This window comes from Temnothorax nylanderi, unplaced genomic scaffold (assembly GCF_030848795.1).
Source record: "Temnothorax nylanderi isolate EJ_2023f unplaced genomic scaffold, tnyl_v1.0 TNYL_tig1094_pilon, whole genome shotgun sequence".
Lineage (NCBI taxonomy): Eukaryota > Metazoa > Arthropoda > Insecta > Hymenoptera > Formicidae > Temnothorax > Temnothorax nylanderi.
The window spans coordinates 478-14,148 of record NW_027250156.1 but is presented as its reverse complement, the minus strand read 5'-3'; the positions used below and the strand labels follow the sequence as shown (position 1 = coordinate 14,148).

Genomic DNA, 13,671 nt, shown 5'->3' with positions numbered 1-13,671 from the left:
GTGAGACAATTTTTGTGAGACAATTTTGTGAGACAATTTTTGTCAGACAATTTTGTGAGACAATTTTTGTGAGACAATTTTGTGAGATAAAATTAATGATACTACCACTTGGTTTTTTTCCGAAGTAACAACCACGTGTGTACTTGGCGCCCTTTTTTTACCTTTTTTGAAAAAGGTAATTTTGTACTGATATCATGCATTTTGTAGTGTTACGCATCCTCTTCTAACTAGTCTTAAAAAGAGTATATCTTACAAACAGTATGTACAGATTGTAAAGCTAAAGGTGTTACAGACTATTATTTCTAAGAAAATAGATTTTTTTAAATAACATGTAGACATGATACAAATAAAACAAATTTATTCTTTATGTTTTTTTGTACTTTTAAGTACTCTGCATTTAAAAATAATTTACATTATTTTCATCCATTTGTATCATGTCTATTTGTTATTTTAAAAAATTTGGCAATTATACCGTTCAATAAAGCAAAGTTTCAGCTTTAAGAATCTGTTTTTTGAATTGTAATACTATGTTTTTTAAGGAAGTTATGAGCAATCAAAGTCAAAATGCTCATTTCTTATTCAATCCACGATAAAAACTTTCAAAAGTAGAGATTTCAAGCTTTAAAATCCTTTTTTTAAATTTAAATTTTGTTCATTTTTAACAAAGTTACAGCTGCTTGAATTTTGCCTATTTTTAAAGATAAATTTAGTGTTCTTTTAAAATACCTGACACATTGAAGATAATGAAAGTGCTTCTAGCATGCTCGGATTTTAGATTTCGAATATGCAACAAAATTAATATGTAAGTATTTCTTCAGAAAAATGCATCAACATTGGTTAGCGCTTAAACGTTAAATTTTCTTTTTCTGCGTTAAAAACTAAAGCTACGATTTATTTAAACATTATTGGTGCAATAGGTAAAACATCAATTTAAACATACATGTGTAGTTTAGGCAGGATATAAATCCAGGTCAGAATTACAAATTTCTTGAATGTACCAGCATTTAATTATACAGTAAATAATAAATTTATTTACAGTTACAATAGATTATACATATTAAATAAAACTTGATTTGGTAAGTATGAAGTAAATAACAATATAATAGTTTTATTAAATGTTTATTTAGCAATTATGTTTTCATGTATGTATAAGAAACGTAGCATATTCACATATTCACTTTGTATGTGTGTGTTCATATGTGTATGGTCAGAGGTACGAATATATAATACTGACGGGTTATATTACTGCTTAAAAATACGGCTTAAAAATAATTATGTTACTGTCTCGGTCTTCTGCCTCGTCTACCCCAATGGTAGTTAGCTGACGACATCTTTCTTCTTGTCGTCGTATCCCCGCGGCTCTGCCTCTTGGTCTTCGAACTGTAAATATGCTCATGTACCATAGCGTTTAGTCCAAAGCGTTTGGTCTGCACTATGCGATCGTGTTCTTCTCTATTATTGACAATGCGATCAAGTGCGATTTTTTGCGCATTTTTATTACAGACGTTCTTCATTACATTAACATAACAAAGTCTATACTTTCAAGGTACATGATGATCGTTTTAAAATGGTGTCTACCTGTGAGATCTTTAAGGATTATGCGCAGTGTTCAAGCTCCCGCACGGAGCACATTAAGCTAAATTAGTCTTCGTTATTTTATTTTTATTTTGCAAATTGTCTTTATTTGTTCTCTCTCTCGCGAGCTTACCGATTATTAATATCGAGTCGCCGCAAGCGCTTGGACACTTCGATAAGATTAAAGCGATCACAGACAGAGGCATTCCGGTAAACGAAACGCCGCGAACACCCCAATAGATACAGAGGCTAATACTTCTTTTCTTTTTTTTTTAAGGATTTCTAATGATATCCGTACCGCACGTAGGGCGTTCCCGTCGTTGCGAAACCGTTTCACGACTCGGAGGCTGCAAATGTAGCGAGTCGAGTTTGTAACGCAAGCTCCGTGTCCCAATTCGTTCTAGATGCGCTCCTCTCTACCTTATGTAATACATTACTCGCGTAAAGTATCGCGCAATTGTAATTGTACGTTATAATATGTAGTACAAATAGAGAATATACCGCGCGCGCGTGATGTAAAATTGTAAGAGTAGACCTAAAAGGTAGTAAAATCGTAAAACGTAAATATCGTAGAAAAGTTTCGCGAAAAAGCAAAGGCTCGTTCCAAAACAATAGCGGAAGGCTTATGAAATAGAATAAGAAAGCATTTATACTTCTTGTAGACCGTCGTGTTATAGTTCTGAAGGCACTGTTCAAAAGTTTATTACATTTCTTGGAATAACGGGTCTTCGCAAAACACCTCTTCGAATGGTGCGACAAGGAGAGTCGTTATAAACATCGACATGACCATTGCACACGACTCCTTCGGTCTATATCACAAAATTCAAAATAGAGTAGTCTCAACTTGACAGCCTGTGCCACAATGCCAATGCCATATTTGTCGGGTCTGTGATCGGTTAGGAATTATCGTGAGCTAGCAAAAATCGATGGTCAGAATTCAGGCTTATGATACGCAATGGCCGGTGCATTTCCATTAATTATGTCATATCAATATCGTATCATTATATTACACAAACGCTTATTAATTTAGAGGCACATTGCTAAGGGTCTCGGTTTTTTTTCTTTTCAAGTTGCTCTCTACATTAATGAACTTATGACAATTAGCTAATTACGATTATTCAATACGACAGCGATTTGGCATATATGTATATATATATATAGAAGAGAGAAGTGTGTGTGACGAACGAACGGTGGATATCTTTCTTGAAAAGAACATTAATGTGTGTCAAGGTAGTTTAAAGACAATATTTGAGCTCGGAATTTCTTAAAATTAAGCGTAAAAAAATGTCATGTGCATAAAAATAATAAGACAACTCTCTACAGATGCTATAACGATCCCGCTATCGGATTTCCTTACCTAAGCAGGAAAACTTTGGCTACTGCTACACGCTATTTGTACTTCGGCGAAAAAGAGCCGAATTTACGATTCTTGCTAAGAACACCAATTGCGCATTTAGAAGAAAAAAGAACGGTACGCAGCACACACAGTACCTAAACCAGCAACAGATCATTTATATGTTCAGGAAGACCTTAACAGTACTATATATACTCACGCTTTAATAAATCTGAATTCTACGCACAACGATTGTAATGTCAGAGAAGCATTTACTGTACTCAGAGAGTGTACTTTTTGCCGGAATGTTTAAACGTGATATTTCTTTTCTTTTCTTTTTATATTCACACACAGCACTGGACTATTTGCGTTATTCGCGCTCATAAATTATTTAAAAGCTCTTAGTCTTTTGAACATTAAAGTTCAGAATGCTGCTCTGAGATATGAATGCTCTACAGAATGTACATAGTAGACAGCAAAAGCGTCTATACCACAGAATGTTCACATTTGCTCTGATGCAAAATATCGTTTTCTTTTTTTTTCTCGAGCTACAAAAATCAGGCTGATGCAATGGCAGATACTATGTAGATATATAAAAGTTAGCTTTACAACATGTAATTAACTTTACAACATATAAAACCTGATAAAGTTCTTAAAAAATCGAAAGAACATTCCCTGAATAAGATCAATCACACGACAATTCAGTCCTCTCTAAGTATCGTACTTTGATCGTAGAACGCATCAAATAATTTCTTTTAAGGGAATCAAAATTTTCTAAAGTAATATGTATATAATCAGTGATATATTCTCATGAATGTGTGGGTCCGTCATGGTACCAGCCTGGATCCGGCCAATCAAATCATGTGATTCCGTAGAGTCTAGACACAGACATTTCTCTTCCGCATCCGTACAGATGAGCCACTAAGATAGATCACAAAAAGTACGGAGTGGGCATTAGAGGTGGGATTACTCTCTCGGAATCAGGCACTGCCTGGAACAGCACTGGTGATCTCTGATCCACTGTCGTGAACTGCATGATACTAGCTATGTTACCACATCGATAACAATAATTTGGGACCGACCACACTGTGACGAGTTTGTTATTAAACATGTACCTATAACCTGCATGATAAAAATATGCGTCATCAATACATACTTCCGAGATATTTAAAAAAATCTGCGACAGAAATATTTGAGCAAAGACATACCTTCCTGAACTAATTGGTGCGCCCTACAGATGAGTTTAAGATCATTCACTTCCATGAACATGTAAGTCACTTTGCTGCCAAACAGCCAGCCTGCACCACGCGGACTTACTGTCCATGTTTCTACATCTTCTGGATCGGACCAGACCAAATCACAGAAAGCACCTGTAATATGGCAATTAAGCAACGATATTTTATTATTATTGTACAATAACAGTAAATATTCAGTCATGTAACTTTTATTATTATGTAACTTTTGCAATGACATATCACTTTATACAATTAATACCTTTGTGTGGAATCTCTTGATTTCTTTCAATCGTTCTAATTTGATCTAGTGTTCTAATAGCTGGAGACAATCCACCGTGTACACAAAGAACCTGTTCATCAATTAACTAAACAGAATTTTATTCGAGCGTAATCAAAAGTGGAGTTATACCCTACAACAGTACTTCCACGCATTAGCATTGCCGTACTTGTTTTGGCATTCATCTAGAACAGAAAATGAAGAGACCAATGAAATCAAAGCTTTATTATACACAAATGTAAAAAAAGCCCAAAAAAGAAAGTATCGTTGCGCACTTACCGTAAAATCCAAATAAACGTGCGTGATTTGTCTAGTTTCGTGATTACCGCGTAGTAACGTTATCCTGTCGGACCATTTAGCTTTAAGTGTGAGCAGACGAGTAAACGTTTCTAAGCTATAGTAGCCCCGATCGACAAAATCTCCCAGGAATATGTAATTTGTATCTGGCACGGGGCCACCGTTACGAAACAGTTCCTCTAAATCATAGAACTGTAACAGCACAAAAACATGAACAATCTGATGTATATTAATATAGTATCATTAATTTTAAATTCAAAAATAAATAAAATCTATTCTAACCTAGGTGGTAGTAGCTTTAATTTTTTTAAACAAAATTATTAAATTACAAAATATTGTTACTTTATTTAATCCAAGTAATATCTACTTCGAAAAATCCTAAATAACAAGTGGTATCTATTAAAAAAAAAAAATATGTGAAATCTTTTAATACTGCGCCAATTACAAAGAGAGAATATACATATATACCTTAACAAAATTATTATTATATCACAAAATTGCGTTACCAAACTCAATCCAAATGATACGTACCAACCTAAGTGGTAGTAGCCTTATTTCTCCTTAACAAAATTATATCACAAAATTGCGTTGTCTAACTCAACCTAAGTGACATGTATTTTCAAAAAAAATATATGAAATCTTTAAATTACGCCAACTACAAAGAGAATATATATATTGCTTTGAAAAATAATTGTAGTGCAACTACTCTTAAAAAATAAAACAAAATTGTGTTACCTAACTCAACCCAAGTGGTATGTATCTTTGTGTATTCCTGAGAGTCTTTCTATATCAACCCAAGTGGTAGTAGTTTTAATTCTCCTTGATAAAATTATAATATTACAAAGAATTATTTTAATCACAAAGAATTAAAGAGGTAACATTAGAAAATAAAAATATTTAATTAAAATAAAATAAATAAATTTTTCTTGTAAAAAACTTGGCGCTGCTTTTTTAAGGTTTAGAACCTTTGCACAAGACTTTCGTATGGCAACATAGTGTAACGAAACGTGGGTCAACGCACAAGAAACGTATCGGTTACGGCGTTAAAGCCCCGGACACACACTTTTTCGTAACAGTAACAGTAAAGTTTCGACCAATTGCGTTGCTTGAATCGGGATCGTACGGCCGTACGTCGTCTACAATGGCAGCAGGAGTATGCAGTAAGACGTAAGCAGTAAGCTATTCTATTGACCAATCACAGTCGATTATTCTTGAATTGTAAAAATCCAATTAGTCAAAAACTTACTGCTTACGTCTTACTGTATACTCCTGCTGCCATTGTAGATGACGCTTTATACGTCAATACGTTTCTTCTGCGTTGATCTACGTTACGTTACCATACGAAAGTTTTGTGCGGAGGCTCTAACCGATACGTTTCTTGTGCGTTAATCCACGTTACGTTACGCAATGCTATCATACGAGAGTCTTGTGCGGAGGCTCTTATCCAGACAAATTTTATATATGTGCAAAAGGAAATAGACCAATCCATCTCTTTATGCACATGCTTATGCACCTATGCAAGTTTGTCTGGATTGACTTTAAATCCTTTCTATCCAGATTCTATCCAGATAATATTTTCTTAAATATTTGAAATATATTTTTAAAATATTAATTTAAATCTATATATATATATATGTTTTATTATCTTGTTCCAAAATATTTAAAAAATATTATTTTAAATTTTCTAAGTCCTCGCGGCGTGTTGCTTTCGCGCCGCGGTCATTACCTCCGGCGCCGCCCGAGCAAAAATTTTCTAAGTTCTCTCGCGGCGTGTGGCTTTCGCTGGGACGAATCGGTACAGCGTCCAAGTTCTGTCGGATTAAACTATAACATTTTTTTGCAGCGAGAGCTATAATTTAGCAATAGTAGCAAAATCTTCTGCTGCAAAAAATGTTAATTATCCATCCCAGGTAGCACACATGGTCTTATTGACGTCAATTTAAGGTTATATTTCGTCCACGACGTCATATGTCATCCTTTATATGACGTGTATTTGGCGTCCTATTGTGGATATGAAAGTATGACGTCATGAAAAGGACATGAATTAGACGTCATTTTAAGACCAAATTTGGTACACGACAATTTTATTTTCATTTTTTAAGTTTTTCTTAATTAAAACAGACCCATACAGCATAGAAGCTTGCAAGACATTGCAGGAACGTTACAAGTTGCAATGTAATGTTGTAAAGACAATTGCAACATTTCGTTGAAATATTTAGAACAACATTGCAGAAATATTATAAGAATAATTGAAAATATAGTACTATAACTTACTCCGTGAACATATATGCACACACATACATAAAAAATATATTTTTTTTAGATTTATGTTTCTTTAAATTTAATTCCTAATTATTTTTCAACTTTGATTCAATTCATTAAATAAATTTTTTATTTTGTCAGGTAGCGTCTTTAGGCGTTATCATGCATGTTGTTAACGTTATTATATTAATATTATATTATGTTAAATATACGAATTTCATATTAATAATTATTGTGCATTAATTGTAATTGCGTTATTATTTTTAATATTTACCGGTTATTATCATTACACGATTTTTGAACACTATAAAGATATATTATATATAGAAGTATAAGCAACAAGGAAGCGTCAGAATCAAAGGATCACTACTAGTCCGTTCGATCATCGATGTCAAGCGACGTTAGGTGCAGTACTGACTCGGATGGGTGACCGCGCGGCTGCATGCACAATGCACACACGACATATACATAATAAATGTATTTTCTTTTTTTTTTGTTTTTCTAAAATTCTTAATTCACAACAGCATAACGGCATATACATACCTTTAAATGACTCATATTTATGTCATTTTTAAAGCATTTTTAAAATTATTATAAACATATTTTATTTTTAAAACAATATTTCTAAAAGATTTTACAAATATTATTGAATATATTTATTTAGAATCTTTTAAAAATATTTTTGAAAATATTTTTCTGACATGATCTGACGGACATAGAAACATTCTAAAAATATTTTTGTAAATTATTTTAAATTATTTTAATCTTCCTAAAAAATATTTTTAAAATATTTAAAAAATATTTTGTGCTGTATGGGATATGGATAAAATAATGGATATATCCATGGTTCAACATTTGGATCCATAGTACTAACGTTTTTTAAAGTTTTGTCATTTCTATTACGTATTGTTACATATGATTCTGGAATTTCTCCATTAGCAGTTGTACGAAAAACAGCAGCAACTTCATTAGTTCTTTGAGCATTATATCGGCGTCGGTCCATACCTGGTCTTAATGTAAATAATAATTGTAATTCTGGCAATAATTCTCCAGATTCTATTTCTAATCGTCGTTGATTTTTTAATTCTTCACCCATCATTTGATAAGATTGAGCAAATATATTTAATTCCCGCATTATATGTTCAAGATTTTGTATAATTTCAAAATCTAAATCTGAATTCTCATTGAGACGATAATTTATTGCTTCATTAGAATCTACAATAAAAAGCTGGCCGAAAGTGGGGTTTTCATTTTGAGCTGCATACAATGCTGTATTAATTTGATAATAAATCTGCCCATGTATTTTGAAGCAATATGGACCAGGTCTTCTATTTTCAAAATTAACCAAATTAGCGTTAAATGATGCGAATGAAAATGAACTGTTGTAGCTACGGATATGTTTGAAAAAATTATTTGATTTTGCATGGCTACCATTAAATAAACTACGAAGAAATTGTGGAAATTGAGGCAATGGTTCTAAATACACCGCACCGTGATTACAACAATCGTGAAATGAATTTCCTTTATTAGATACTTTTTCAGCTGCAAAATGTTTTGCTCTACAATGAACACAAGACACATCCATAGAACCAATATAATATTTATTTATATCATTAATTAGCATTCGATTAATATCTAAACGATGTAGTTGTCTTCTTTGAGACCGATAATGGGATTGATATTCTACATGACGTTGCTAACGTATTGGTATAATATTTACAAAACTTTCCCCAATTATTTCTTCATTCAATTCTATAACTCGATTATCATGTATTGTGCCAGAAATGTTGAAAACTTGTTGGTGTGCTAATGTTACATCTGAAGAATTTTCTTCAATTTCATGATTTAATTCTATTATACGATTGTCATGTATTGTACCAGTGATACTAAACGTATAATTTGTATCATTATTTGAGTTTGATATATTATTTGCTACTTTTGTAATTTTACGACGTTGACGAGATTGATACTCAGCATTTTTTTCACGACGTCGTCGTTGAAATTCTTCTTGTTCTTCCGAGGTTCGTTCTACTTTACGTCTTGGCATTTTGCAAAAATACAGATATACAATAATAATTATAAAATAAATATAACTTAGTTATTAAAATATAATTTTAAAGCTAATTTTCTTTAAATTTGAATAATAATTGTAAATATACGATATATTATTATTATTTAATATGATATATGTTAAGTTTAAATGTAAGTTTAAATCATAATTAAAAAATAAATATAATTTACAATTATTAGTTATTAAAATACAATTTTTAAAACTTACTGTCTTCAAATTTTAATAAAATAATATTGAATAATAATATTGAATATATTATAATTAGAATAATATTGATCAATTAAAGTCTCTCATTCTGAATATTTATTCAAACAAGCAGGAATGATATAAAATGATATCGGTAATAAAAGTAGATATATGTCACTATTACAATCAATTAATGCGGAATAAGCTTTTGAAAATAATTCAGCTGACTCGTGATTTCAGACTTGCGTGCCCTTATTTTTTGTTTAACAATTAATATTGTCACATCAATATAATTCATAATTCTATTCACAGCTTCATAAACCTGAAACAAATTGTTCTAAGGTTTACCGGCAATAAACAACAATAAATTAGCATACTGTTGGAATCTAATAAAATACAATTGTATTATATGGAGTAATTAAAATATAATGTTACTTATATGTGTCACATATAAAGATAAATATCTAGAAAAAATAATAAAATACATATAAAGTCTTGTGTTCATAAAATTTACCTCTCTATATAGTTCTTGTGAAACATCCAATTTATTATAAATCCTAATAGTTTCTCTTATTCCCTTCATGTAATCTTTGACAAATTCAAGTACCTACAAGTGGATTATTTTAACATTATTAAACATAAGTAAGCTTCGTTATTATTTTGAAGTATAAAGGCTTTGACGCAACACTAGTTTGGGCTGTCAGCATAATTATGCAATGCAATTTAATTGATATATCTATTATTATTATTATTATTATTATTATTTACCTTATCGAGTTGCTTCTTAGACTGCACATGATTAATAATATTAATTAATGCTACACGTATACTGACTTCTCTATTAAATCAGAATGACAATTTTCTAATGAGTATATAGATATAATACAGTGTGAGACTCACTATACTTTACTATAGTATATTGTGCACCAAGGGGAGAAAGTAGCGTTTTTCAGACGAGTGTGAAGTTTGCCGCCCGAGCCGAAGGCTCGGGCGGCAAATCACACGAGTCTGAAAAAGCTTTCGACCCGAGGTGCACACGATATTTTTCACAACACCTTTACGGAAATGTTCGACTTCAATGCCTGTAGAGAGAGACGAGAGTGGCCAATTTCACGCCGGGGCTTACTTTCTTCCCTATAAGGAGGAAAGTAAGCCCTGGCGTGAAATTGGCCCCTTTCGCCCCTCTCTACAGGCATGGAAAGTCGAACTTTCCGTGGAGGTGTTGTAAAAAAGATATTACATGCTAATACTTCTGAAACTAAACGAGATATAAAATTCTTGTTTTCCACTGACTGTTTGCTATCGAAGCGGACATTGTGTGATAAAGTTAATTTTTACCTAAGCATCGTTAAGGTTATTTCAAAGACATCTTGAATTTTTAACTGACAACTGCATGCACTTTTTATTACGTATAATTGTAGCCCGTCTTTTGACGAGTAAAATAATCACTCACAGTCGAGGTCCTACCAAAATTACAAAATGAAAAAAACGATGTAAAATGGCGGAAAGTGTTCAGTTCTTGTTGCGAACAGTTACGAATGACAGTGATCTCGAACGTTTATTTTAAAAACTATTCGTTGACTATGGGTGCGATCCACTTGGCGCTTCAAACGCTCTTGGGAACATTTCATCCCTGTTGTTTATCAAATGTTAAACAAGGACAAAATAATGCTGTGAAGCGTTTGAAGCGTCTAGTGGATCGCACCCTACGTGAGGTTATTTTACTCGTCAAAAGACGGGCTACAATTGTACGTAATAAAAAGTATATTACATGTTGTCAGTTTAAAAAATTAAGGTATCTTCGAAATAACCTTAACGACATCGTTTAGAAAAAAAAATTAACTTTATCACACAGTGCTCACTTTGATACCAAACAGTCGCCGGAAAATAAGAATTTCATATTTCGTTCTGTTTCAGAAATATTAGCTTGTAACGCCTTTAGTGATTTATCCTGTATAATAAACATTTACGATACATACATTATAAAAAATATGATTGTAACAAATAAAACTCTTATACCTTGGTTTTACTTTCTCAAAATTTTTAAACATATATTCCAATACTTCGTTATCCTTTGCATGCCTTGCAACAGTGAGAAGAAAACTATTCACGCGGTCTTTAGGCTGCACACTTACATTCTCGCAATCTAGCATTTTTGAATCACAGTTTTCTGATTCATTGACTATTATATTTAAGTAATTTCGGATGATGTAATGAGACGTAGAGCAAGATAGATATTCTAATAATTTATTATCTGTTTTGTTCATCCGTGTATCAAATACATCCAGCCTAACATTCGCTATACCATTACAATATGCCCATTTCTTCCATTCTGGCGAAAGTCTACACAATACCAAGAAAGAATAATGAAATGTAAACGATTTGCTTTTCGTATAGTTTGATCTAGTTTATTATATTAAATACTATATCGTAATTTGTATTCCATATAATGATACGAAAATATACTTATAAAATTATTCAAAATGTTATACCTTTCAGTATCATTCAAATGCCGCGTCAATTTAAAAGTAGCATTAGACTTGCAATTGTTGTCACCGAGAACACATGCCCACTTTGCAGCTTCTTGTCTTAAGCATTTAATAAAGTCATTAGGTTTTTCATCAGATTTCTCGGTATACGTTATATTTTTATGAAGTTCATGCAAAATGTCCCGCATGTGTATCTAAAAAAATCATGAAATAATAAATTTATAAAAAGTGTCTAATAATGGAGATCAAACATACCTATATGATGATACATTTATGTAACATATATGTATACAAATAAAATATGTAAACATTTTTTATGAAGGTTTATATAAAATATGTTGCAGATATAAATATGTAAATTTACTTTATAATATAAATTTCAGTAGCATTATGCATGTATGAAATGTAAATAGTTTTTAAAGTTCAAATAAAACTAACTTTTGTATTTACATTCCCTTGAAGCTGATATTGTAAAGACTGTTTAATCAAATACCTTTAGTTATTTAGGCATGTATTTAATTATTACTATATATGTACGATATTTATTTTTTGAAGAAATATCATGTATAACCAATTTATATATAAAATTGCATTTTACTTGTAACATATATAGAAATGTAGTGTAATGCTTAAAAATTATTTTGCAATAACTGTTATTATGTACCTTTAAGTATGCACTTTCTTCGAATAGAAAGAAACCAGACATATATTCAAGAGCTTTGATCATGGGATACCACGCTATAAAGTCTATCTCTCGTTGTAGATATTTCGTTAGTTCCAAAAAAGTGGACAAGGGAAGTCGATCATTCATCAGAAAATGAAATGCATCATCGATAATTTGAGCACGATTAAGCACATGTATTTTTGTATATTCGTCAGATGTCCTTAAATAATGGACAATCCGATCCAAATACGTAGCATCATAATTGACACGATAATATCCTACCATAATATAAATACATTTTAGTTATTAATTACACACATATAATGCAATGTAATTTTTTTTTTGCAGATGGTAATATATCTTTAATGCTTAATATTAGAAGAATATACTTATATTTTAATTAGAAACGCATATATTGTAAATTATTAACTATAAAACACTATGGTATTATCATTATTAAAAAAAAATGTTGTACAAGGAAATAATACAAAAAAAAATTAAGAAAATAAATTTAACTATCGTATTTACCTGCTTGTTGTATATTGAATATCATCCATTCGTTTGGATTTGATGGAAGATTATTGCCAATAGCAGATATCCATAGCGGGAGAACAACGGGGAATTTTAAATAAGGGGATGTGTCATTAAAATTGCAATAATCTTGTGTAGTAAATGTAACAGGTATTCCTAACGTGTCATTCAGTGTATATTGCTGCCAGATTTGCACATGTAAAAGATCAAATTTGGTCACTTTTAGCACAGGATATTGCTTTAGTTGTATCCAAGAATTCATCTTATTCTTTATATTAACTTTGTAAATACTATTTGAATTATTTAAAGCTGTTTGCATGGCGGTCCAGAAATCATCGAAATTTAACGAGCTAAAAACGAAGAACCATAACTAGAATAATCATAAGATAAGTTGTGGCATATAAATAAAAAATTAAAGAAACTAAATAAAAAAATAGAAGAGGGAACATTATAAGACATATAAATATGAGAAAGCGAGAAGCATGCAAAAATAAATAAGGAAAAAAGAAATAAAACAATTGTACAAATGATAGTGTTACACAATAACAGAAAAGAAAATATAGATAATATAATATCGGAGAAATTATATAGATTGCAAGGATAAGACATGAAAGCATAGAATATGTATGAAAATAGAAAAGCAGAATAATTTACGAGGAAAGAGAGAAAAATAAACAGAAAGAGCAAAATTTACTGCAATAAAATGAATTTGAATATGAATAAAGAATAGTGACTAAGTAGAGCTAAGGCC

At 31.3% G+C, this 13,671-nt stretch overlaps 1 protein-coding gene across 1 annotated transcript; it reads right to left on the bottom strand.

The window, feature by feature from the left end:
- Nucleotides 1-1,475: 1,475 nt before the first annotated feature.
- Nucleotides 1,476-4,938, bottom strand: LOC139786635 (serine/threonine-protein phosphatase 6 catalytic subunit-like). The gene is made up of 5 exons (XM_071725771.1): nucleotides 4,700-4,938; nucleotides 4,590-4,605; nucleotides 4,403-4,508; nucleotides 4,117-4,278; nucleotides 1,476-4,030 (listed from the first exon to the last, which is right to left on the bottom strand). Exons 2-5 carry the CDS (start codon nucleotides 4,599-4,601, stop codon nucleotides 3,840-3,842), a joined length of 471 nt encoding a protein of 156 aa, XP_071581872.1. The 5' UTR covers nucleotides 4,602-4,605; nucleotides 4,700-4,938; the 3' UTR covers nucleotides 1,476-3,839.
- Nucleotides 4,939-13,671: the final 8,733 nt, after the last annotated feature.